Consider the following 26264-nt stretch of genomic DNA (forward strand, 5'->3'; position numbering starts at 1 on the left):
TATCAAAGCCAGGTTTCGATCCTGGGACCTGTGGGTTATGGGCCCACCACGCTTCCGCTGCGCCACTTTGATGGTTGATATTTTGTTGATCTTTTTACTTTACAGCCTTCTCTCTATCCCCCTACTAATGGCCAGTGCCTCTCACCACCATCTGCTGACCACTCCTCTTGACAGAAACAGAGCGTCATCTATCATACAACGATTCAAGATATTTGATCCAAATCCAGAATAAAAGGAGGATATCTTTAGAGAAGAATGAGGAGGAGGCCTGGAATTGGCGGGTTACAAACGGCTGCTGCTGCTCGGGTTTGTTTCCTGTTTAGGCTATTTGATGTCTTTGATTATTGATTCTCGTTAATTGCTAATCTGTTTTTGAATTTATATTGAAGGACCAATATCGATTATTAGGAGAAAATGTAGCGAAGTTAAGAACTGATCTTATGAAAGAACAGCTCGCCACTTTTCGCTCCCAGCTCGAAGAATTTGCCCGCAAGCACAAGGTTATTAATATTTCCAGCGATATTTTTTTTTCTTATCCAATTGGTTTGATTTTGATGATATGTCTGAATTTCATCCTTTTTAACAGTGTTATCATGCTGGGAAATTATGTTTGATCATTCACTCTAAAATGTTGAAAATATATTTGTCAAAGTTCATGATTGGAGATGAGAAATTGCAATGAAACTTGATTTGGATTGCTGCAGAATGATATCCGCAAGAACCCAAGTTTCAGGGCGCAATTCCACGAGATGTGTGCTAAAGTTGGAGTGGATCCACTGGCCTCGAATAAGGGTTTTTGGGCAGAGCTGTTAGGGATTGGCGACTTCTATTACGAACTTGGTTTGTACCTTTTTTTCTCGAAGTATGATACTTTTCTGGTGGCTTAATTCCCTTTTATTTGTAGTTGAGAACTATATGCTTTTTGTTTTATGAATGTTTCAACTGTATGTTTAAGAGTAAATTTTGGGCTGTAGTGGGAACATCAAAGATGTCTGTTTTTCTGTTTTGTTGAGATTATCTAGGGCATAATGGAGAATACATCACTGGTTTCAGACACACACCAAGGAGAAGAAAAAGGCGGTTTTGTACTTAATTCACAATTAACTTTTGGTCCCATAAATTTGCTATGGCTGTTTTAAGATATTGTGTGCCATTTTTTATGAGAAATGTGATTGTTTTTTTACTTCTGCTAGTGAATGAAATGTGTCCTTGTTTATGTTTGTGACTTGGATTTTGTTATGCTCCACTTCTTTTAACCATGCCTAAAAGTATCTAGTCATTAAATCATATGTTTTTCAACATGCTGTGAATTGTCTTCTGCTTTCATCTACTTGGCTAGATAGGTGTGCAAATCGTTGAGATATGCTTGGCAACAAGACCTCACAATGGAGGTTTGATCAACCTTCAGGAACTGTGCACTCTACTTCGTCAGAAACGAAAAACTGGTCGTGAAGCTGTTTCCGAGGATGACTGCTTGCGTGCTATAAGTAAGCTTAAGGTTTGTAATTAAGGTGCCATGAATATTTTCATTACCGATAATTGTAGAACTTTTGAGAAATTGATGTAAATATAAGGTGTGGAGGATAAATTCTTCATATGAATTAAAGGTTACATGGACATGTTTTATGATATCTTTTTTAAATTCTTAAGACATCATTCCTATGTTTTATAGTATGTTAAGTTTAGGTACTTTATCTTGTTTATTAAGAAAAATCAGTCACAAATATTTCCTCATCTCTCTAGGTGGTGAGGGAGATTAAAAGTCTTCTGCATGTGATTTTTTTCCCTGCAATGTCTTGATGGGCATATTCTTTTGCCTGGTAGTGAAGTATCGTTTGTTTGTTGCATGGTATTTTTGGAAGGCAATCAGAATGTTTATATATTGCTGTTATCCCTGAATTTCTTTATGTTTGTTATCCTTTTTCTCAAGGGAACAATATAAATTTATCTGTGTCTATTTGGTAAATTTTTTTGATGCACCTAACAGTTGTAAATAGGTGTTATTATATTCATTCTGAGTAAGCAATATGCATTAGTGCCATTATATTAATTGCTAAAATTAAATACAACTTCTGCATCATATATCACTGGTTACTTTTCTGGCTTTGTTTGTTAGTTGACTATGAATTTTCTCAGATTCTAGGAAGTGGTTTTGAGGTGATATCTGTTGGAAAAAGAAAGCTTGTTCGATCTGTTCCGACTGAATTGAACAAAGACCATAATGAAATTCTGGAGCTGGCTCAGGTTTCTACGTGTTCTATATTATAAAGCATTAATTGCCATTCGCAATGGATGAGCATTTACATCACATTCCACTCATCTTATTCTTTTTAGGCTCAAGGTTATGTGACTGTTGATGAGGTAGAGAAGCGACTTTCTTGGACATCTGGTCGTGCTATTGATGCCCTTGATACATTATTAGATGTAAGTTTCTGCCACCTCCTCTGATTATCCATTTTCAAGTTGCCTTTTTCTTATCTTTTTTTTTTCTCTGTTCCTGCCTGTACAACTGGATTCATGGGACTCATAAATCTCAAATGGTTGATGCAGGAAGGTCTTGCTATGATTGATGATGGCCACAAGGATGGCAAGCGCCGCTATTGGTTCCCCTGTGTGTCTTCCGTATCCTCTTCAGTAGGAGCTGATGTCTAACATGATATCTCATCCACAAACTTTATACATGTACCCATATCATAAGGTGCAAAAGGTAATTTGAAGTTATTTTATTCCATCCACATGTCTGGCTGTGAAAGTAGCAATGTAAAATACATTGAATGCTAAATTCAATAGAGTAAATGTAAAAGAACTGATTCCCATTAGTTCTTTCTGCAATTTGCTAATGTTTACTGTAATCTAGCATCAATGCCTGTCATTTTGCTTGTCTCTTATTTTCTTGAGCCTGATATTAAATATTTGTGAAGGATATCTAACAAAATAAGGGCCTGAAAATCCACTTATGTTAAGAGTGTGTGTGTATGTATGTTTGTATATATTGATTGCTTGTAAATATTAGCCAATTCAATTTTGCCAGTATGCAACATTTGAAATTAATTTATGCAATGTTTGATATGCCGTAATCTCAATAGAATATTTGATTTTATTAAACGTAGCCTTAATCCATTTATCCTTTATGCATTGGTACTAACTAAGCAAACTTTCAATAAGATTCTAATTCCATAACATGAACTTGAGCTTACAATAGTTCGTTGAGAATATCCTCTCTAATTGGAGTGTTATGTGCCAAATCATTGACCTTGTAAATATTTGAAACTACTAATAATTGAGATGTGTTTTCTTTTTGATCTTTCACTCCTTTTCCCCAGGTTGTGAAGGAAGTTGTAAAGTACGTGCACTTCGGTCTTTTTTTTTTTTTTTCTAGGCAGGCAACTTGCAAGTCTACTCACCAAATTGATCACTGTGATGCAAAAAATTATTCAACGTCTGCTGCTTGTGAATGTGAGACTTGGATTAGATGGAAAGGGACTCCAATCATGGATATATATTGGCTAAATTATTCATGTTTGTTATGAGCTGGTGCTTCTTGTAATGGGAATTGAACATATTTATTTACTTAAGCTTTTAAAGGATTCAGGCCATCTTTAGTGCTGTCCAAAAATTTATTCCAAAGATCATTCACTATGTGATAATTATTATTATAAGGAAGCTGAAGATGAGCAGATGTTGAGCACGTGATACCAACAATCTAAGATCCCGCAATGCTACCGCTAATGGTGGTAACTTGCTCAGTGTGCCGTAAGCCCATGTCTGAAACTGCTGGCTGAACATTATAAAAAACCAGAGCGTGCACCAACAAAGCCATGGATTATAGGGTCATTACAAGCAGAATCTATAGGCAATACACAGAATGTTGCTGCCTGTGCTTGGGGCACTTAATAATCCATGGTTACTTGTGATGAGTTTGAAATTCTTCAATCCGATCATCAAAATTTTGTTTAAATGCGTCACCATAGTTTTTAATTCCCGAGTGGGTATACCCCGAAGCCAATGTCAGCTAAAATGGGCTGGAGCCCTACATGCAAATCAGCTGCAGCCACTATGGCGTAAGCTAGGGAAATAAGCACAGTGGCTCAATTGCCACCACCCATGTACTGTGAGACCATGTTGATTGCAATCTAGGACCATTGAGCACAGGACGGGCAATGGGTGAGTGAGTCTAAAGTTGGTGGGCTCACCAGCCTAGGTTCAGTAGTTAATTGGGCTGGCTTAGGCTGAGATTTGGTGGTGGCTGAACCTATCACAAGTCTGCGAAAGCACAAGTCTTGGTACTTAGGAACATTGGCTGGGGACCTTGTAAGGTACTTTTGCTAGGGTAGGATAGACATTGAGCATTCCTTACGAGAAATCAGAGGCAGTGTGGTTCAAGAGGCAATACATATGAGCTCAAAACAAATTGTGGTTGTAAATGGAGTTGGTCCATTGGCCAACTAGCATGTGGCACAATTGTGAGCCATGAATTGGTTGTGATTTGGGATGTGCATTATTCTATTTATAAGAACCGAACTTATGAAATTTAGTTATTAGATATAAATTTAGTTGTATTTGGTTGTATTTAATTTGATAATTGAAATAATCGAATTTTTATCGAATAATATATTTAATTATTATTTTATTAATAAAATATTATTAATGATTTTTTTTATAATTTTATTGCTATTATTGATTTTATAATTATTATTTTATCAAAATAAGTTATATTTATTATTATTATTATTTATTTAATAATTTAAAAATACATTTTTTATTTCAATTTTTTTTTAATAATCGATAATAATTTTTTCTTTTAATTTCAGCTTTAATATTTTTAGAATCTATAAAATTTTAATGAAATATTTCTAATTGCGGTTTTTCTGAAAATGGAAGGATACCCTAGATGTACAAAGGGGAGGTCGTTTTGAAAAAGGATAGAGATCCTGAAAGCTATATTCTACCATGACCGTGACTTGCGAAGATGATGATCTCTTCTCCTTTATAAATTTATGTAGTCTAGCTAGCAATCGAAAAGTTGTAGCAAGTGGAGCCATCTATAAAATAAGTCGTTGAGAAGACGCATGGTGCTGTGCCTCTCGACAAGTCGAGGCTTCCAGAATGCGTGAATTCTCTTGCGTTTTTTGTTCGACAGCTATAATTAGAGTCGTCTTGATTTCATTAATGCTGATAAATACAAATATCTATTTTTATATGATAGTTATAATTTATTCTTACAAATTTAATTTTGATGACCGCTGAATTTCTCCACCCCAATTTAAGGCCAGACCTATGATAACAGTTCATGATCTGAAAGGTTTTAAATCTTCCGAACGAACTAGATCCAGCACGCTCATCCTTGAGACCGGTCTCCATCTAGATCACTCAATCAGGTCGGTCCAGTCCCTTCGACCCTAAGATCAGATTTTTCATGGGCTCAGTCCTGATCTCATATTTCTGTCCAATTCGGAGGAAAGAAGGTGGTCAGCCCGTTCGCCTGGTGGGTCCATCCGCATGCATGTTAGGGAAGAATTAAATGGCCGTTACGCATGAAACAAAAATCTGATACTCTCGTACAACCATAAACATTCTCCTCTAGAACTAAGTTTTGAAAACCCTTGTAAAAAACTCTATTTTCTGAATTTTATATCATCAAATTTTTTTTGAAAAAAAAAAAACTAAAACTTTTGGGATATGTATGAAGAGAAAGGTGCTTCCAAGTTACAAGATGGAGAAGAAACCAATTATGAGACGCTGACGCGAAAAATTAAAAGAAAAAGAAAAAAAAAAGAAAGAGAAAATGAAGAGTATCGTCGGATGCAAATAAAGTATAAACCACACGTAATCACGAATATTCTTCATGCTTTCAAGCTTATCTCTGTTCCCTATTCGTCTCCCACCATACGTTCAATTTGATTTTTTTAATTATTTTTTATTTAAAATAAAATAAATCATAATAAACAATTGATTTCTTTTCTTTATATTTAATTATATCTGTCTTTGGCTGAAAATTTAATTTAGTGAGGTAAAAAAAAATAGAAATTTCATCTATAATCATTAAATATTTTACCCAAAAAGGTTATATTTTATCTTTAATTTATATTACATGTATGTTTGTATTGTCGTGTCTCTATTCTTGAAGTGTTATGACTCTAGTAGCTGGGATCGTATCTGTCATTTTAGATTCTAGTTGTTTTGCTCTATTGTTTAGTAATTATGACGGCGAATGGTAGATTGCATAGTCGATATATGTCTAATTTAATTTGCTTTATTTATTTTTAATTTAAATTTAATTTAATTTTTATTTACTTGAATTTTATTAGATTTTTAATATTTTTCTTATCATCTCTTATATATAGTTTATTTGATCTTAGAAAATATAATGAATGTATATTGATAATTTTTTTTAATTATATTATTTAATAAATTCACATAATATATATCAAAATTATTCTTTTATTTAAGTTCTCTCTCAAGCCGCCAATAGCTCTAGAACTTTTGCCGATTGTGATTCCACCGGAATGTCAGATTCCGGCAATGAGGGTATGGAAGAGGATGATCTTTTGCAACATAATGGCCGTAGGAAGCGTAAAGATGGTGAAGGAGGTTTCTCTTTAGAAGAACAAGACGGTAGAAAGTTTGAGTCTGTTGGACAACCGTCTCCAATGGGTCCTTCGTTTAGGGATATGCTAGTCAATGGGAGTCCTAATAACGAGACTGTGATTGCTGACACAGTTGAAGTGAATGATGAGGAGTCGTATGAGCTTTCTGATGGGGAAGAGGATGAGGAGGATGAAAAGTGCCCTAATATTAAACTTACTAAAATTGAGAAATCTCGTTATTGTAAACCATGGAAGAACTCCTTGATTATCAAGCTGATTGGAAGATCAATAGGGTATGCCTATTTATCGCGAAGGGTGAAGGAACTCTGGAAACCTAAATCCCCTATTGACTTAATTGCTCTGGACAACGATTTTTTCCTTGCTCGATTTAATAGTAGGGAAGATTTTGATTTTGCACTGGAGGGTGGACCATGGATTATAGCTGATCATTATTTGTCAGTTCGCCAATGGTGCCCGGATTTTGATCCATTTAATGTTTCCTTGGAACGCTTGGCAGTTTGGGTTCGATTTCCATGCCTTCCAATTGAATATTTTAATGAGGATTTTCTTATGCGATTGGGGAGGAAGATAGGAGATCCTATCAGAGTGGATAATAACACTAGCCGAGTGACAAGAGGGCATTTTGCGAGATTATGTGTTGAAGTTGATGTTACGAAGCCTCTTTTGTCGAAATTCAAGCTGAACCGGAGAGTTCGACGTATTGAATATGAGGGGTTGCATATGGTTTGTTTTTCATGTGGAATTTTTGGGCATATGAAGGATAATTGTCCTTCGTTGCGGAAAGAGTTGCAGCCAGAGAATGTAGAGAATGTGCCTAATTCGGTTCATAGTAACCCTGCTCCTAAGGTGGCTCAGTTACCCGAGAATCAGGTGGTTAATCCAGCTGTTTTAGATGATTTTGGTGATTGGATGCTGGTTAAGAAAGATAGAAGACGTAATCAACGTCCTCAGGAAAAACCTGTATTTAAATTTGGGTCAGGTGATCATGGTCCGAGGGAGTCAAACAAGGGTAAATCAACGATGAAGGCCAATAATAACCCCTTTAGTTCTCTAGTTATTCTCCAGGATTCTGAGACTCATATAGAACATAATGCGACTCCACCAGTGGTACAAGATTTTCGTCCTGTCTTGGGCAAGAAAAAGCTACGGGATTCTAAAGGGAAGGGTCAAGTGGTTTCTACTGTGACAAGAGAGGAGACTCCCAATATTGCTTTAGATTCCTATGTGAGATCTAATGGGCCTGCTGTGCAAAGTTCAGTTCTAAAAATTAGAGGGGTTTCGAGTGGATCAGGGGGATCTTCTAGAAAAGCTGCTGCACAAGATGACCATGTAGTTGTTCAAGGGAATAATAGAACGAATCAGTCAAAGACTTGGGTTGTTTCTAACTCGAAATTGGTGGGACTTGCAAATTTAGAAACAGAATTGGATAGGAATAAACATGATAATTTTAATGATCCGTCATTTCCTCATCCAACCCGTCCCAATATCCCAGCAGCTAATGGAGATGGTAATCAGGATATGAATCTTGACGATGATGCGATGATAATTGTTGCTCAGACTTCCTTGAATGAATTTCAGAATAGTGGTTTAATTGGTAAGATGCCTTCTAATGAGGGGTCTTACTAGATTTTTCGTTCTATTATAGGTTCAGTCATCCTCGTGGCTTTCTTTTCTCTCTTATTTTTAATGATTATTGGAGTTTGGAATTGTCAGGGTGCTGCTTCTTCTAATTTTCTGAGAGCTTTTAAGGAATACAATCGTATCTATAAGCCTCAGATTTTTTGTTTGGTTGAGCCTCGAATTTCTGGCCATTCAGCTGATAATGTTTGTAAACAGCTAGGTTATGATAATTGGGTTCGTGTCGAGACTTTTGGTTTCAGTGGAGGCATCTGGATTTTATGGTCAGAAATATTTTTTAAGTTAACGCTTGTGTCGACAGATCCGCAATTTATTACATGCAATGTGTTACTTGATAATGGGGACTCGTGGTTAGTGAGTTTTGTGTATGCCAGCCCTGACATTAGTTTACGAAGACGTTTGTGGCATTCGGTTCTGGGTTTCAATGGAAGTGAGAAAAGTTGGTTACTGTTGGGAGATTTTAATTCTTTTACAAGCGAGAATGAACAAACCGGCTATGTTAATGTTCACAGTATTGGGGCTAGTGATTTTCGGCAATGGATTTTTGATAACTCACTTATTGATTTGGGTTTTGAAGGTACCCCTTTTACTTGGAGTAAGGGTGGTATTAATTCTTCTTATAAAGCTGCTCGATTAGACCGTTGCTTGTGTACTGAGATTTGGCGCATGACATTTTCTAGAGCTACAGTTATTCATGCTTCAAAGTTGCATTCTGATCATTGTCCTATTTTTATGAATTGCTTTGGAGTTACAAATTCTTCTGTTCGTCGTTTTCATTTTCAAGCGGCTTGGACAGCTCACAAAGATTTTGTTGATGTTGTTTCCCGTGGTTGGAAGCAAAATACTTCTTTATTTGATAATTTGAAATCAACCAAAGACTCATTAAGCCAATGGAACCGATCTGAGTTTGGGAATATTTTTCATAATAAGCAGAGGTTGATCCGTCGAATTGATGGTGTTCAAAAAAGCTTAGCTATCCGGCGAACGAGAGGTTTAGTGAAGCTGGAATTTAATCTGAGACGACAGCTTGAAGATGTTTTGAAGCAGGAAGAATTATACTGGTTTCAACAATCTAGGGAGGAATGGATTGTTTCTGGTGAGAGAAATACAAGGTTTTATCATCTTTCTACCGTGATTAAACGCAAGAAGCAGCAAATTCTCAAGCTGAGAAATGGAAACAATGTGTGGATTGAAGATTCTAGTCAACTTAAAGAGCTTGCTAGCGGTTACTATCAGGAGCTGTATTCGAAAGATTTGGCGGTTGACTGCAGCCATTTTGTTAGACCTGATGGGCTTGCTCTTTCTTCTTCTCAACGGTTGCTTCTGGATCGTCCTTTTTCTCATGATGAAGTATATGATGCTTTGCGCCTTATGTCTCCTTACAAGGCTCCAGGACCCGATGGTCTACAAGCAGTTTTCTTTCAGAAATCTTGGTCTGCGGTAGGTTCACAGGTTTCAGCGTTTATTATTGAGGTCTTGGGCGGGAGGGAGTTTCCAGAGGAAGTTAATGAAACGGTGCTGACTCTTATTCCTAAAATTGCTTGTCCAGAATTTATTTCTCAGTTCAGACCAATTAGCTTATGTAACGTGATCTATAAGCTTGTTACAAAAGTGTTGATTAACAGATTGAAAGATGTTTTGAGCTCTCTCATTGGATTGGAACAAAGTAGCTTCGTTCCTGGCCGACAAATTATTGATAACATTGTGGTGTTTCAAGAAGTTTTGCACACTATGAGAACGTCTAAGCGGTCAGGGGGTTTTATGGCGATTAAAATTGATCTTGAAAAGGCTTATGATAGACTAGATTGGGATTTTATTCAGTGGGTGTTGGGTTCTTACCACTTTTCCGATGCTTGGATTTCTAATATTATGAATTGTGTTAGAACATCTTCTATGTCAGTGTTATGGAATGGTGAGAAGTTAGAATCTTTTAAACCGACTCGTGGTGTGCGACAAGGCGATCCAATGTCTTCATATCTTTTTGTTATGTGTATTGAACAACTTTCGAGAATGTTTAAACAGCTTGTTCGTCAAGGCAGATGGAAGCCGATTCCTATCTCGAGTAATGGTCCGATGATTTCTCATCTTATGTTCGCGGATGATATGGTTTTGTTCGCAGAAGCTTCTGTGGAACAGTTGGATTTGATTTTATCATGTTTGGATGACTTTGCTAAGGCTTCCGGGCAGAAAGTGAATTTAGCTAAGTCTTCTCTTTATTTGTCGCCTTTTGTTGATAGTGATTTGGCGTCACTTTTGTCTTCAAGGTCAGGTATTCCTTTGACTGCTGATTTGGGAAAATACTTGGGTGTGCCATCTATTCATGGGAGGATTTCAGTCTCAACATATAGTAGTATTTTGGATAAAATGAGAGGCAGACTTGATGGCTGGAAGGCGAGAGCTCTATCAAAAGCTGGACGAATAACGTTAGTTCAATCAGTTCTTAATGCTATTCCTGTTTTTGTGATGCAGAGTGCTCTTTTACCGATATCGCTTTGCAATGAAATAGAGAAAATATGCAGGAACTTTATTTGGCATGGGAAGGATATGAAGCCAGCTGTACATCTGATTAATTGGGATACAATGTCCTTGCCGAAGCGGTTAGGTGGTCTTGGCATCAGAAATATGCGACAAATGAATCAGGCTCTATTAGGGAAGTTGTGTTGGCGAGCTTACAAGAATCCGCAAGCTTTGTGGGTTAGGTGCCTTTTCAATAAATATGAGTCGGGTTTTGTTCATTGGGAAGTCACTAAGCGAGCTAATGGTTCAGTCAATTGGAAATCTTTTTGTTATGGTTTGGAGCTACTTCGAAAAGGGATAGTTGTAGATGTGAATAATGGGATGCACACTAGATTTTGGCTGGATGATTGGCTTCCGGTTGGGCCTCTTTGGAATTTTGCACTTAAACCGTTGATTGAGTTGAATATGCAGGTTTGTGTTCGATATTTCTGGGTTCCTAATGTAGGCTGGAATTGGGACATTTTAAATTCTCTTCTTCCTACTGATGTCCTTTTATATTTCCAATCAATTACTTTAGTTGATGATATGTCGTGTTTGGATGGTTTTGCGTGGAAGCATTCTTCTTCTGGCTTATATACAGTTAAGTCAGGGTTTGATACGTTTTATTCAGAAGTGTCAGGATCTAATATGGATTGGCAAGGGCTGTGGAAGGTTAGGGTGCCACAGCGAATTCAAGTGTTTTTGTGGGAAGTGGCACATGAGAAAATCATGGTTAATGTTCAACGCCGAAAGCGAGAATTTATTGATTATGATTTATGTCCTCTTTGTGGAGTTGCAAGTGAATCTGTTTTGCATGCTCTACGAGATTGCCAACATGTGAAACAAATTTGGAATTCCCTTTTACCTACCAATTTCGTTTCTCCATTTTTTGATATTTTGAATGTGCCTTTATGGCTATCTGCTAATATAGAAAAAGTAGGGTTATTGGCTAATGGAATACCATGGGATGTGCTTTTTAGTTCGGCTGTTTGGTGGTTATGGAAGCGAAGAAACTTGTTGGTTTTTAATGAGAATAATGACCAGGATACTATTGATGCGTCCTTTATTCAGCTTCGAGCAAAAGAATATATTCATGCATGGAGGTTTTCGATGCAGGCTGGGTCTGGACCGAGAGGCCGATCTTTGAAGTATGTTGGGTGGAAGCCGCCAGAAACAGGCTGGGTGGTAGTGAATTCCGATGGTAGTGCATTGTTGTCAGCAGGAAGGGCAAGTTGTGCAGGTTGTTTTCGAAACAATGAAGGTAGATGGCTTTTGGGCTTTCAACGGTTTTTGGGCAATTGTGGAGCAATGGAAGCTGAGCTATGGGGAATATATTATGCTTTAGTATTAGCATGGGATTCAGGGTGGAAGAAGATTGAAATTCAAACGGATTCTCAACTCGCGTTAGATTTACTTGCAGGTAGAGGTGCAGGAGTTTTTAGAGTTGCTAATTTGGTGAGGAATTGTCGTGATCTTATCAATAGAAGCTGGGAAGTCAAGATGGTAAAAATTTACAGGGAAGCAAATGCGGTAGCGGATCGTTTGACTAGTTTAACCATTGGTGATGATTTTAATTTGAAAATTCATCAATGGCCTCCTGTTACTATTAAATTTTTACTGGATGCTGATAGGTTGGGGCTTTCATGGCCTAGATTAATAAAATAAGGGCTCTATCCCTCTTTTTCTATAAAAAAAAAAAAAAAATTATTCTTTTATTTCAATGTATTCAGAAACCAGAAATATGATATACTTTGCTCAATATATAAAAATTTTCCTACCTCGCATTTTCTCTTTTAAACGTGAAAATAATGTAGCTCATGATTAATATTTTACGATATGTTGAAGAAAAAAAATGCAGATAAAATATGGAAGTTAAATTTTTTTTTTTTTTTTTCCGAAGAAACAATTTTTAGGAGAGTGAGATATTTTAAATTTTTCAAAAACGTGCAAAATTTCACTTTTCAATTTACCAACCAAGAGAGCTTCGGATCCAGCTAGCCCTTGAAAGCCAAATTAATGCGTTCAGGATATTTTGATAAAAATTGCAAACACAAATTTGTTAAATTATTCTTCAATATTAAAAAATAATAAAATGATGAAAATAATTAACACGTGAAAAATAATTTCTTTGTATTTTAAGATTTTAAGTATCTTAAGAAAATTTATTATTTAGTTTAATCATTTCAAACTCCTAATTATTTAGTCTTTTTATTTATACAAACTATTAATAATATATAAAATAATTAAAATACTTTTTTAGTCTTTATAATTTTAAAAAAATTAGTATTTAATTTTATAATCTTAGAATAATAATTAATTAATTTTATAATTTCAAAATAATTATTTAATTTCACTATTAATGATAAAATTAAATAATTAATAATCGGAAAAGATAAAAATATTTATTATATTTTAAAAATAAAGACTTGTTTTTGAAAGTAAAATTAAAGACTTTTTTTCTAAAAACAAAACTAATGATTGTATTAATAAAATTTTATTAAATAAAGAGAGATATCATTTTAAATAAAAACACAATTATGTCTGATAAATTCTCTAGGCAAAGTATGAGCAATTATAATAATATTACGATGAATTCATCTAATATAAATATCAGTTTCACAGTCTAACAGAGATTTACAATCATTTAAAATCAAATATCTGTATAATATAATTTGTCAAAAATACTCTTCAAGTACGTGTTTAAACCCCTGTGTAAGATAATTTGGTAAAAATACTCCTAATTCTTTCTCATTTCTCGAACATAAATTATTAAAATCTCTCGAACAAGATCATGGAGAAAAGTTTCTACGAGATAAAGTTCGAATAAAATTTTAATACTGACATCGTCGTTACAATTTCAAAAACTCATAATGACTAGTAAACTTCTATTGAACATTACATTCTGAAACAACCAAATCAATAAAATTTGAAGAAAAGTTAACCACAAAAATAGATTAAGGACTCTTTCACATTAACGAAAGGTCTCCTCCCAATCTTTATCTATTAACTGAGAAGCGATCATCAAAATGTAAAAAATTATAAAAAAATTTCATACTAAAATTAAGAGTTTTTGTTTCTATTAAAAATAAAATGTCCGACTTATAATTAGAAATGAAATATTTCAATGAAATAACTGTCCGAAAATTACTGCTATAAATATGCCAAATCTTTCAATTGTTAATCGTTATCGATCAATCCTTTCGTACATTCTCAACTATGTTGATGCTTCAAGTCCATTAACATTTTAATGATTGCAATGTGAGTGATTTAGTGTGTAATTCGGTTTTAATTTTGAATTTTAAATTTTTTGAATTTATTTTTATGAGTTATGGTGGCTTGTGGTTTGACTTTTGATTTTTTTTTTTAGCTCTCTTAGTGTGTATCTAGTCCATGTTAAATGCAATAAAATGCATTATTAAAAAAAAATGCTAACTTTGTAATTAATATTTCTTTAAACATGGCAAAAAAAAAAAAGCATTTCTTTAAAAAAAAAAAAAAAAAAACAGAGAGAGAGAGAGAGACTAATGATAAAAGATTTTCTCGTCGTTTCGGAGTGACGACGAAAAGCAAGAGCGAGAAAGCGACAGCCTTTAAGAGGAGAGAGGAGACGAGAGGCGATATGACGATGGAGTTTTGAACTCTTAATTCGCCATTCGCTATCTCTCCCTATCATTCATTCTCTGTGAAGTATTGTATCCTTCTTTCATGGCTCCATCTTCTTCCTTAACCATGCTCAGAACATCCATTTTTATCTCATTTTTTGCCGCACTAGCAGCGCCACTGCCATTGCCATTTCACCCACAGGATCTTCTGCCCTTGTTGCCTAGGCAAGTCTCGTGGCCAATACTCAATTATCTCAACAGTGCTGTTGACCTTTTGCCAACTTTTGTGGGAGCTGCCTCGACTCCCAATGATACCATCCAGTGGAAGGGTGCCTGCTTCTATAATAACACGGCTTGGATGGAGTTCCACAACAAGACTGGCAGTGAATTTGGCGGTGGCACACTTCATATCAAGGTAGAATGATGTATCGCTTTGTTTTATTCTTTTAATTGGTTTGTTGTGATTTGCAGGTTGATTTGCTGAGTATTTGCATGTTTAAAGTTTGAACTTTAGTGTGAAATTTAAGCTTCTTTGGTTCACATCACGATGTATGTAGAAGCTAATTTTGCCTTTGGCTTTTAGTTGTGATCGTTTTGTCTGGTTGTAGAGGATTTTCCTTAAATTTTGAGTGTTTGGAATTTGGGTATTTCCTGTTTAAGTTCTATTTTGCTAAATTCGAGCTCCTCTAGTGCCTGTTATATTTGTTAAATGAGTTATTTCTGGGGTTATCGTCATTATTGTGCTTGTTCCTAGTAGATTTTACTGTACGTTGTGGAATTCGGGTATCGAGATTTTTGGGTTTTCTCCAGTTTTGGAACTGAATATGAGCTCCTTGGTTTTTGCAATATCCGGAATATGTAATTCAAGTTGTTATTTCTATTTCTATTCTTCAATCGAACTCATTTTGTTGAAATTTGGAGGCCTTGGTATCTAGGCAGGGCATGTGTGTGTGTGGTGCTTCTTCTTTTGATTTTGGCTCGGAGTTTGACTAATTGTTATTGACTTTGTGCTAACGTGAATCTGTATGAATATGTCTAAGGTAATGGGTATTGTTTTTAGCTGTTGCATGTGGAACAGTTGCTTGCTAGTGTCCTCAGGACTTTAAATTATAGGTGCTTATGTATATCTGAATGTGAAATTAGGTCGTATGCTGGAGAATTGTAAAGAAGAAGGGGGAAGAAAGGTACTTTAGTTGGTTTTTTGAATGGCAGTGTTGGTATACAGATAACTCCTTTGGGAATTTTAACTCTTTGCATTGCTTTTCCATTTCTCTTTTGGTTTAATATTTTCCTTGGATTGCACGGGTTCAAGGTCTTTATGTCAATTTCAGTGGAGAAATTCATAGGTTTGCAGCTGAGTATGCTTGGGAATTTTTATTTCTCCATTGGGGAAAAGCATCTCGGTTGAGCAATTGACATCATCAACCATTTAAATCATCCTTTGTTTGGTTTATCTAAAGTACTTTTGGTCAGCTTCTTATCTTGTCTTATGGACTTCTAATTCTTGTTCTTCTTTCTTTCCCACTTTATCTCCAAATTTTTACTTGCAGGAGATTGGTGGGTATAGTTCTTGGGGAGGTAATGTCTTGAAAATCGTATGATGTTTTCAGGTTAGCAAGGCTCATAGCTGGACATGTATGGATCTTTATGTCTTTGTTACGCCATACCGGGTTACATGGGATTATTATTTTCTTTCTCGGGAGCATACATTTGAGTTTAAAGAGTGGGAAGGGAAAGCTGAGTATGAATATGTAAGTTTCCTCTTCTTGTCATTCAGGACTTATTATGTTTTCTAGTTGTTTTGATGCCAGATTGGATTCACAAATGTGGTATTATTTTCGATGTAATCAGGTGAAGAACAGGGGAATTTCAATTTTCCTCATGCAAGCAGGGATGCTGGGAACCCTTCGAGCACTGTGGGATGTCTTTCCCCTATTTACAAATACTGGATGGGGGGAGAATTCGAATATTAGATTCCTTGAGAAGCACATGGGAGCTACCTTTGAGCAACGTCCCCAACCATGGGTTACCAACATCAGTACTGATGATATTCACTCAGGAGATTTTCTTGCAATATCAAAAATTCGTGGGAGGTGGGGTGGTTTTGAGACTTTGGAGAAGTGGGTCAGTGGAGCTTATGCTGGTCATACTGCTGTTTGCTTAAGGGATTCTGAAGGAAAATTGTGGGTTGGTGAATCAGGGAATGAAAATGAACAGGTAACTGTTAGTGCTACCATATAATTCTTCAATTTGAAATTTTTTACCAATATACCCCTTGGTTGTCAACCTTAATGGCTTGTTTTCATTCTCTTTAGTTTAAATTTACATGCATCTCGTCCAATGAATTTATGTAGTGGTATGTAGCTACCAGAGCTATTGCATTGTCCCTAGCCGTAATACCAAGACGTTCCAGGTGACTTATGAGTTATGACCATGCATTTGATGGTCTCAGAAAAGCTATGACAGCACTGGCTGTAATGGTACCTGATTTTCACATTTCTTCTGTACCTGATATAAATATCTCCCATAGTTTAGGTTTTATACTCTTTCCCTCTATTAAATTAACATTATTTATCCTATTCAAGTTCTCAATTAAAGTGAAGGAGCAAATTGTTAGTCCTACAGAAACAGCATATCTAACAAAGCAGATTCTGCTCCCCATCAGGACATTCGTTGTTCCTTTTTTTTTTTGTTGGACTGCCCATGCTAAACAGTGACTGAAACTTCACTTTTGCATTTTTTTTTTGGTAATTGTGATTTCGGTTAGAGCATAGATGTTACTTTGCCTTTTTTGGTGTAGGGAGAAGATGTTATCGCTGTGTTGCCATGGGATGAATGGTGGAAGTTTGAGCTGACTAAGGATGACTCTAATCCCCATATTGCACTTCTTCCTCTTCATCCTGATGTGCGAGCCAAGTTTAATGAGACTGCTGCATGGGAGTATGCATTGAGCATGAAGGGCAAACCTTATGGATACCATAACATGATATTTAGCTGGATAGACACTATTGACGGGAACTATCCATCTCCATTGGATGCACACTTGGTACTAAATTATCCCATTTGAATTTCTGTTTTCTGGTTGAGTTTCTAGTTTTATTGATGCTAGATTCTTTCTTTTATTTCTACTTTGTTATGTTGTGATTGCACCGCGTCATTTCTGCAATTTGGTGGGTCACTGCAAAATTTAGGTCCAGTGCCCTGTGTGTTAATGTATCACCCTGATCTTGATTTTGTTGCTATGAGATAGTTGAATCTTATTCTTCTCAGATGATAAGAGTTACTGAAAGATTGTCCAAATGTTTATACATATATGCAGACATTGTATAAGGACTTGATTGTGGTAAAAGCATTTGTGAGATTTAATTTGTGCGACCAGTCAAAAGAAAATTCACTAAGCCTGAGTTTGTTTTGTGGAAAATATTTGTTGGGAAAATGACTTGCTGCTTTTCTTTGGCTGCATTTCTCAAAACCAGTTGGGTTTTTGGGGAGGCATATGGAGTCAATTGGAAAATATATAGTCTTTAAATAATTAAGGCTATGAAAAATATTTGGATCTACAAGAACCTTAGGGTTTTCTTTTTATTTGTAATTGAATGTGGAGAAAATGACATAAAATGGTCTAATTGTGGTTGTCACTTATGATTGTTCGTGGCTAATGACAGAGATAATTGATGGTGGTTGGTAAACAAATGCTGTGTCTCTGCAGTTTTCTTTTAGGTGTTGTACTCACATTCCTTTACACAAGTTTCTGAACATCTGAAAGTGAATTTTCTTCTGGAAAAAAAAGAAGCCATTTTGTTGGAAAAGGCTTAGTTTGCCTTTTCTAAACTTTTCATATGCCTGAAAATCAGAAAATGTTTCCCACTAACAAACACAGCCTAAGTTTCTAAAAAAGATAAATCCCTTTACTTCTCCTTGTATGCAATTTTAGAGATTTCAGTTCCATTGATGTTTAATGTCAACTCTGGGTCCTACAGGTTGCATCTGTTATGACAGTTTGGAATCAGATACAACCTGCATATGCTGCCAACATGTGGGATGAAGCCTTGAACAAGCGACTTGGAACAGAGGTATTTTAGCAATTTTTGCTACTTCATATACCTACTATGCTATCCGGATAGATTCAAACAGTTTTGAATTGATTCTGTTGCAATGGATTTTCTTTTTCCACGTATGGAGCATTTTTTTTAAAAAAAAATTATTGGTATCTGATGCTTCTGGGTAAATGACATCAAGTGTGCATACCCATGAAAATTCTGTCAACAGTAAACTATCTTCTGTGATATCCATATGACTGGATTATTCTTGACCACCTAACCCCATTTTTGAGTGGGAAAAGAATGCTCAGATGGTCAGTTTTGACCACTGTATCAGTTGGTCATAGTGAATGCTTGTCTAGTTTATTTTCAAGTCATAATGCTGGTTTTGTATCATCATACTAAGTGGTTCATCAACTGATTTAATTTTTGAGCTTCATACAGGGCCTTGATCTTCCTAATATCTTAGTAGAGACTGAAAAGCGTGGATCCTCCTTTGGTGAACTGTTGACAATTCCTGAAAAGGATGACTGGCTGTACAGTGATGGAAAATCGACTTCATGCATTGCTTTCATTCTGGAAATGTACAAGGAAGCTGGATTATTTGATCCAATCCCCAAGTCTATACAAGTGACTGAGTTTACGGTTAGTCTTTCTTTCATCACTGATAAAGTTCTTTATATATATATATATCCATAGATAATTTCTTCAACTATAAATAAATGTGATATGCTCACTCACATGCATTAAGTTCCACTTTGGTGCTGCGGGTTGATATTATTACCTATGAAGAGGGAAAAGTAACAAACATATATTATTATTTTCTTTGTTCACTGAAATGAAACGGAACAAACATGTATTGTTTTTCTTCTTCTTTGTTCATTGGAATGGTATGACTTAGTTTCTAGTCTTTCCTTCAGCTTATGTGGTGTGCTAATTTTAACTGTATTTGTGGTGTAAAATTATGAGGAGATAATTTTTGAACAGTTAGCGTCGTCTATGTCTCCTTTCTTTAGCTCTTGTAACTTGTGACCCAGATGGGTGAACATTTATCTTCATCTCATCAGTTTGGATATAAACTGATCATGTTTTGAGAACTTATAAATTTTCAGCAGTTATGTTTATGTTGAAAGTGTGACTGCGCTTTTAATTTGGTAACCGAGTTCCTTCGGGCTAGTTCATCGTGCTAGCTCTCAAGATGCACATGTTAAATCTGTTTTGTTGCTGAAATGCAGATTAAAGACGCCTACACCCTCAGGTTTTTTGAAAACAACTCAAGTCGTCTTCCAAAGTGGTGCAATGATGGGGACGATGTGAAGCTCCCTTATTGTCAGATTCGGGGCAAGTATCGAATGGAGCTACCAGGATACAATACCATGGATCCTTATCCCCATATGAACGAAAGATGTCCATCATTGCCACCACAATACTACAGGCCACAAAATTGCTAAACTACTTTTAACATGAAGTTATTATGCCATGGATGATGACCCTGGAGGTTCATGGAATCTACTTTGTCTCTTGATATTACATTCGGAAGCTCCCAAGGGAGAGTTTGGCTGATATTGGTTGTAGATATGGCAATGATACTGCAAAATATTAGAGCATCAGATAATATATATGAAATGTAAGGAGTTTCTATTGTAGCTTTTGTCTTTTATGAAGTTTAAACTAAGTGACCATAGAAGACAATGTATAGTGTTATAGACTATTGTTGGAACATGAACTGCAATGTAGACAGAACTCAACCTTTTCAATCACTTCCTTCCCATGGTTGGAACCTTTCATGTTAAGCTGAACTAGCATTCATTCTATGAAAGAGATTTGCCACGAGTTTTAACTCCTGAAGTTGTGTATGCACAAAATCCCTCTGCAAGATTTCTTATCCTGTTGTTTTAAGGAATAGTATCTTTATCTGGCACATTCAAAGCCATTCAATTTTGTGATTATGTAATTTGCTTCATAGGATAGGTCTGAGTATTACAGCATTTCAGCATTTTCGCTGGAACTTTCCAGCAGACACCATTTCCATGGATCACAAGGCTAAGCTGATATAACATTTGTTACTTTGGTGCGATTTACCTTCGGGACTGGCATTGGATCCTACTGAAGAAATATCAGAAGACAGCTTCCTCAAGGGATAACAGGAAGGATTTCTCCATGCAAACTCATATCCTGGACATAAGCAAGGCCATCCCACGAATGGAATAAAGCAGTAGGGTGGAATTGATTGGTAAATGTGGCTGGTTCAAACAGTTCACAACTCTTTAGGAACAAGGTACCTATCACCCTCCATATTCTTTACAGCTTGCCTAAAGAAACCAAAGATATAGTCTCGATCATTCTCATTGTCTCTCCACGTTTACTTCGTATTGGTCAGGTTTTCAGCTATTATAACGCCAGACCATGTAGAAAACTGGATGTGTATAGACAAGGTGTTTTAGGCAGCTATCAAAGACAAAAATGGAGTTTAAACCAGGAAAGAACAAAGCACAGAGTGTATTTCAGACATACACCTTGAAGAACAGTTAGGTTCATTAGCTCAAAATCCTTATCAAGACATATACCTCGGTAAGCTTATCTCTTCTTCTAGTTCCTCTTTCTATTCCAAATAGAAGACTGCAGACTATGTTGAATGCGAGTGTCTTTGTCAAGGGCACCACTGTCAGCAATGCAAGAAAGGAAAATTCAGTAGAGTATGCCTATGGAGTAAATAACATAAAAGTGGGGGTGAAATTTCAGCGGAGAAAACAATATTTTTCTGGTTTTCAAGTCGAAATCTCTTCCATGGTATCAAAATGTGGCCTCAACCTCATCACAGGAAAAGGATATGCATATGTATATAGAGTGAAAGAAGTGACTGTTCTATAATTCTCTATAAATAAATATGGTATGTGGTATTTTTTTTTTTAATTCCATAACAACATCTCACTTTTCTTTTAACCTTCTATTTGGAATCCAGAATTTTTATAAAAAAATTTTTCTAACAATTCTCTTACATTGAATAAAAGAATTTAATTTTTTAAAAATTTAAAATGATTTTAGAAGAGCTGAAATTTTGAATAATCTTGCCACAGTTTAATTGATTTTGTTTTAAAAGATAATTATACCAAACCTTGTGGTATGATTCTATATGGTATTTTTCTATAGAATCGAGAAACTCCAACGGTTAACCTTTGGATCTCTTCTTTTTATTGCCCTTGTATATGCTACTTCTCAAGAAAAAAGAGTATAGGATCAATTAGATTAGTGTGAAGAATAGGATTTTGAAATTCAAAATACCCTATTTCACTAACCGTAAAGAATTTGCAAATAAATTAGAGAGAGAGAGAGAGAGAGAGAGAGAGAAGGGGGGGGGGGGGGGGATTATATCAAGCATAATGCGAAGGATAACACACAAGATAAGAAACAGGTTTCAAATTTTTCTCACTTGAAAGACAAGCAATTGTTGCTTCATATAGAAATAGCGATGGCATAACATGCTTGTACAAGTTTGTCCAAGAAATTAAAATCTTCCAATACAGTAATCAGAGTTTCCCCATCTCAATACAGCTATTGACATTAGTGGTGTACAAATTCTCAAAATACCATCACTCAGCCTTGGCTGGAATGTGGTTGCCACCAGTTGCAATTTTGTACACATAAAACCCTGTCATAAGAACACTGCAAGAAACCACAACAATTAAGTGCAAAGCTCATACAAATTAAAATGAATGTTCTCACTAACAAAGAAAATCCTAAACTATTTACATTACTATCAGGAACTCTGATAAACAACGAGAAAAACCTTCCAGGTAAGCATTCAAAGTTTCAAATCAAATGTTTTTCCTGATGAAGTTATCAAAGTTTCAAAACTTCCTGGTAGACTCTTGTTATCACCCGCCACAAGGCTACAACTTCAAATTCTAATTAGACTAGGATTGAATTCATCATGTAAGTAAATAAACAATATGGAAACTGTTTCCTACTCGTTAAAGAAGTATAAGAAGAATCACAACTGTGAAGTATAAATGCACATATAGTAGATATAAAGATCCCAACTATTTCTTATATCTTCATTACAGAATGAGGAATCTGACTTGATTGTTGAGTGAGACTCCAGGCCCCTCTCTAAGCTCTCTCTCTTTGCAGGTAGTGGACATAATTGGAAGCAAAAGACTACTCATCAGTTCCTGTGCCCAAGTTGGGTTGGCACATCTTTGGTGTGGGAAGGGGCGGATTGGCAAGGATTCCCCCTCCTTTTTTTCTTTTGCTTCTTGGGAGAATAATGTTCATAATTTGATAAACAGATGGGATAATTGCACTGAAGGAGATTCCCCTAGCACCTTATTAGTCTTTTTTCTACGGAAGTTGTATAATGAAATTGATGTGGAATTAGCCCATCTCAAAGAAGTCTATCAGTGCCATTTTAGTCATTTTGGCCTATCCAGGACAAAGAATGCTTGCCTTCATTTATAGAAGTGAAAATTGATCCAAGCTTCCAAGCAAAAGAGATGGTGTGATTGGATAAGTTATATAATTGCAAGCGACTGTACCTCAATCTCAACATTCGTTCAATTCTTTCAAAGTCACTGGCTAGCCAGAACATGGGGGAAAAATATTCTTAGGTCTTGTTTGTTTTGGGGGAAGTGGAAATTCCTGGGAAGTAGGTGTTTTTGTCAAATAGGGGTTATAGGGTTTTTTATTTGTGAATTTAGGGTTGGGAGAAAAGTATTTGGGATTTTGGGATTGGGGGAAAAGTATTTGGGGTTTTGGGTTTGACTGCCAAGTGGCAGAGGAGAATTGTGCTTGGCGCCTGTTTGAGAAGCGCTAGGCTTGGCTATTTAAACCCAACCCCCGGTTTCTCCGCCCCCACCCTCTTTCTTTTCATCTTCTTCTCTTCTCCCTTTCCCCTAAAAAACCTACTTAAGTTATTTTCCATTCATAGCACCTATTTACATTGTTAAATTTTATTTTCCATTCATAGCACCTATTTACATTGTTCCGAAAGTTTTAAGAGGTAAATTCGCTAAAGATAGAGTGAAGAAAATGTGGGAAGAAATCCACAAATTAAGAATAGACTGTCGGAGCAATCAATTTCAACACGTTGTATGACTCAATTGTTGTCTGCCAGAAATAATTTGTTTTAGTTATATCATGCGGGACATGCGGGATATTAATTTGATGTTTCATACACTTAAAATGTTTGATCGCATTTCTCAAATACCATCTCTACAGCCGGCTCCATCTTACCAACATATATGACGCGCCCTCCTCCTCTAAGAACCCTCCACAACATCATCGTCAAACTAGCAGGCCATCAAGAGAGACGGAGATTCTATGACCTACGCCAAACCCTGGTGTTATGCAAATAACATTGTCGATTGCATTCCATCAATATGGCTCATACACAAAATTGGTCAATCTTCACACATGCCCACTTATAAAAATGATTATCAGAGTCAGTACAGGACGGGCACCGGGGGAAGGCATGGCTAGCACATCATTCGACTTCTTCTCTCCTGCATAGACATATACTCCATCAGAGTCTATTTTTCCTGCATTCCCCCGACAATTACTGGATGATCCCTCAAGCCGACTTAAATTGTTTTCTTCATATTTCTCTGAGTTCTTATGTGATTTGAGTATTGGATATCATCAAAAAAATTATATATTAATTATTATGTGATTTGAGTATTGGATATTATAGATTATTTTGAACCAAACAAGGCCTTAGATTAACTAGACTCTCCACAAGAAAAAGTTCATGTGCATGTTTTTCACAAAGTTCAATAACATCGACTTAGAGAGTTGAGAGACAAATAAAGGTCAAAGTTTATCACCTCCTAATCTTCCCATTCCAACATAAAAAAATTAAGAAAAGAAATTCTCAATCTTTTCGTGAAGTCATTATTTAGCTAAATATGTCTTCCATAAATTGATTAATAAATTCCTTTCGAAGTATAAAAACATACTTTCAAATGATAATGCATGACATGGTATGTCTACTCAGCTATACTATGAAGGTCATAGACTCATCAGAATTGCAGCAAGTTTAGCACTTAAAGTAACCAACATCCAACATATCAAAGTGCATTACGCAGGAGTTTTATGTTACCTTATCCCAGCAATAATACCAGCAGGCATAATCTTAGAGGTCTGCATGTAACGCTGTCCCATGATGAACGTCAGTGCTGCTGCACAAACTGTTTCCAGGACATGTGAATAAGTACAAACACAGATTTGGATATGAAACTAACGGGTAGGTATCAATGAGCACAATATGAGAAGATAAGTTAAAAAAAAAAAAAAAAAAAACAATGTGATATTAGAATGTCAATCTCAATCAAATGAAGTTTGAATCTCTCAAGTTTGTATTAATATGATGGGTGAACATTCCCAATCCCATAACTATGCTAAAAATGTCACCAAGAAGAAGGAAAAAAAAGTAGTTCTAAGCAAGTCATCAAGCATTTCTGCCCCCATCTTTTTGTCTTTCAAGCAAAGCACCTTGTTTATGGAGGTAAAACAAGGAAGAGAGAATCCAAGCAACAATAAGCAAAAAAAACAATGTTATTTTATTTTCTGGATTTATTTTATCTGGCAGCGTAAATAGATGCTATCCTATGCTTTAATCTTTTGTCCTGTCTCTCAAACACAAAAGTTATCATGCAAAGCAAGCAAGGATATTTCATCTCCTATCAAAATAAGTAGAAAAAATAATAGTCTTTCCTTGCCTATGTTTCTCTCATAATAAAGAATATTCTCATGCAATGAAAACAAAGATTAACAATGTCATTCGGTAGTAGCGCAGTAGCGGTTGAGTGCCTGCCTCATACTGCACGAGTTCAGGGATCCAAATCCTGAAAGCGTCTCCCCTTTAAGAATTTCCGAATTACCAAAGCAAACAAAGATTTAACAGCTAGTCAACTAGCATGGCAAACATATCCTCTAGGAAGCAATTTGAGAAATTCAGAAACATTTTCACCTACTAACAACATTTCACAAATTCAAATGACTCTAGCTTCATGGAATGAGAATAAATTTTAAACATGAGCTGGGAAATTACAAAGGAAAAGAAATAACTACAGACATCATCTAGTCATTTCAAGCAGCTTCATCTATTCCATACGCTTCAACATCAAGTTTCTCCTTAATTTGCCATTGGAACGGTCATTTATGGGTGACTGTTGGTCAGTAAACCTCAGTCTTTCAACTCAATCCAACTTATAGGCTTGTCAAATTCATATCTCCGGATAACAATGTAAGATCTTTCAACACGGAAAACTAAATGTATAGAAATTACCCATATAGTTCCAGCAAAGAGTCACACCAGGGCTCTATAACCAATAAACTAAATGCTAACAACGTATAAAACTTATACCGAGAAAACACGCAAACAGAAAAACAAAAAAGAAAAAGGAAAAAAAAGGTATTCATTGTACCAGTTTCGATGACCAAAGCAAGATAAGAATTCTTTCGCTTGTCAAAAGCCTTGAGACTCAAAAATCCAGCTAAGACGAGAAGCAAACCAGTGCCCACTCCCCCAGCCAACGACGCCATGCTTCTTTTCTTGATATACCCAACTAGTCCTCCTACCATCAGAATTAGTCCATAAGGGATCGTAAAGCAGAAATCATGCATTTTTTCTCTTGTATCTCTCTCTCTCCTTCTGTATTGCGAACAATAAACCAAATCTTCCCAGATCGAGCAAAGAAGAGGTATCTACGTTTTGGGTTCTTCCCTACTTCTATGGTTAGGACCTGCGAAGGACTCTTCAAGGAAAATTTCTCGGCTGTACAGTGGTGGCGTGTGGAATTCCGTTGGTCTACTGTTACACTTTACACGAGCCAAACTCCGGTCCTTTATTTTTCATGTTTCCGTAATTTACCTTTGATTAT

General features: G+C 36.0%; 3 protein-coding genes, 1 non-coding gene and 1 pseudogene across 6 annotated transcripts; 2 read left to right on the plus strand and 3 right to left on the minus strand.

Annotated features, from left to right (window-relative positions):
• TRNAM-CAU lies at positions 1-72 on the minus strand. The gene has a single exon. It is a non-coding gene; the product is annotated as a tRNA-Met (tRNA).
• Positions 73-131: 59 nt separating this feature from the next.
• Positions 132-3596, plus strand: LOC110610256 (vacuolar protein sorting-associated protein 22 homolog 1). Of its 2 annotated transcripts, XR_002487179.2 has the most exons (8): positions 133-306; positions 390-500; positions 705-840; positions 1344-1498; positions 2137-2244; positions 2335-2424; positions 2551-2707; positions 3324-3596. XR_002487179.2 is itself a non-coding variant. In XM_043955193.1 (7 exons), exons 1-7 carry the CDS (start codon positions 256-258, stop codon positions 2650-2652), a joined length of 753 nt encoding a protein of 250 aa, XP_043811128.1. In that variant the 5' UTR covers positions 132-255; the 3' UTR covers positions 2653-3375. The 2 variants fall into 2 exon arrangements, 1 of the variants encoding a protein (XP_043811128.1); XM_043955193.1 differs by having other exon boundaries at positions 132-306; positions 2551-3375.
• LOC122723307 lies at positions 3572-5042 on the minus strand (annotated as a pseudogene).
• A 9238-nt stretch (positions 5043-14280) lies between these two features.
• LOC110611418 lies at positions 14281-20228 on the plus strand. Of its 2 annotated transcripts, XM_021751742.2 has the most exons (8): positions 14281-14759; positions 15955-16095; positions 16196-16561; positions 17145-17390; positions 18325-18417; positions 18829-19029; positions 19620-19838; positions 19881-20228. In XM_021751742.2, exons 1-7 carry the CDS (start codon positions 14448-14450, stop codon positions 19833-19835), a joined length of 1575 nt encoding a protein of 524 aa, XP_021607434.1. In that variant the 5' UTR covers positions 14281-14447; the 3' UTR covers positions 19836-19838; positions 19881-20228. The 2 variants fall into 2 exon arrangements, with proteins under 2 accessions (XP_021607434.1, XP_021607433.1); XM_021751741.2 differs by having other exon boundaries at positions 19620-20228.
• A 1558-nt stretch (positions 20229-21786) lies between these two features.
• On the minus strand, positions 21787-26252 carry LOC110612082 (protein FATTY ACID EXPORT 5). Its single transcript, XM_021752741.2, has 3 exons — positions 25809-26252; positions 24482-24569; positions 21787-22047 (listed from the first exon to the last, which is right to left on the minus strand). The coding sequence occupies exons 1-3, from the start codon at positions 26005-26007 to the stop codon at positions 21975-21977; spliced, it is 360 nt and encodes a 119-aa protein (XP_021608433.1). The 5' UTR covers positions 26008-26252; the 3' UTR covers positions 21787-21974.
• Between the last annotated feature and the right edge of the window lie 12 nt (positions 26253-26264).

Source organism: Manihot esculenta, chromosome 3 (genome assembly GCF_001659605.2).
Source record: "Manihot esculenta cultivar AM560-2 chromosome 3, M.esculenta_v8, whole genome shotgun sequence".
NCBI classification, from domain to species: Eukaryota; Viridiplantae; Streptophyta; class Magnoliopsida; order Malpighiales; family Euphorbiaceae; genus Manihot; species Manihot esculenta.

Bases quoted from the DNA above. Each gene is read 5' to 3' on its own strand.
- LOC110610256 (XM_043955193.1), top strand. From the start codon at position 256: ATGAGGAGGAGGCCTGGAATTGGCGGGTTACAAACGGCTGCTGCTGCT. The intron at 2,245-2,334 runs GTTTCTACGTGT...TATTCTTTTTAG, and splicing joins AAATTCTGGAGCTGGCTCAG to GCTCAAGGTTATGTGACTGT. The intron at 2,425-2,550 runs GTAAGTTTCTGC...TGGTTGATGCAG, and splicing joins CCCTTGATACATTATTAGAT to GAAGGTCTTGCTATGATTGA.
- LOC110611418 (XM_021751741.2), top strand. From the start codon at position 14,448: ATGGCTCCATCTTCTTCCTTAACCATGCTCAGAACATCCATTTTTATC. The intron at 16,096-16,195 runs GTAAGTTTCCTC...CGATGTAATCAG, and splicing joins GGAAAGCTGAGTATGAATAT to GTGAAGAACAGGGGAATTTC. The intron at 18,418-18,828 runs GTATTTTAGCAA...AGCTTCATACAG, and splicing joins ACAAGCGACTTGGAACAGAG to GGCCTTGATCTTCCTAATAT.
- LOC110612082 (XM_021752741.2), bottom strand. From the start codon at position 26,007: ATGCATGATTTCTGCTTTACGATCCCTTATGGACTAATTCTGATGGTA. The intron at 24,570-25,808 runs GTACAATGAATA...TCCTGGAAACAG, and splicing joins TGCTTTGGTCATCGAAACTG to TTTGTGCAGCAGCACTGACG. The intron at 22,048-24,481 runs GTAACATAAAAC...GGTTTCTTGCAG, and splicing joins GGTATTATTGCTGGGATAAG to TGTTCTTATGACAGGGTTTT.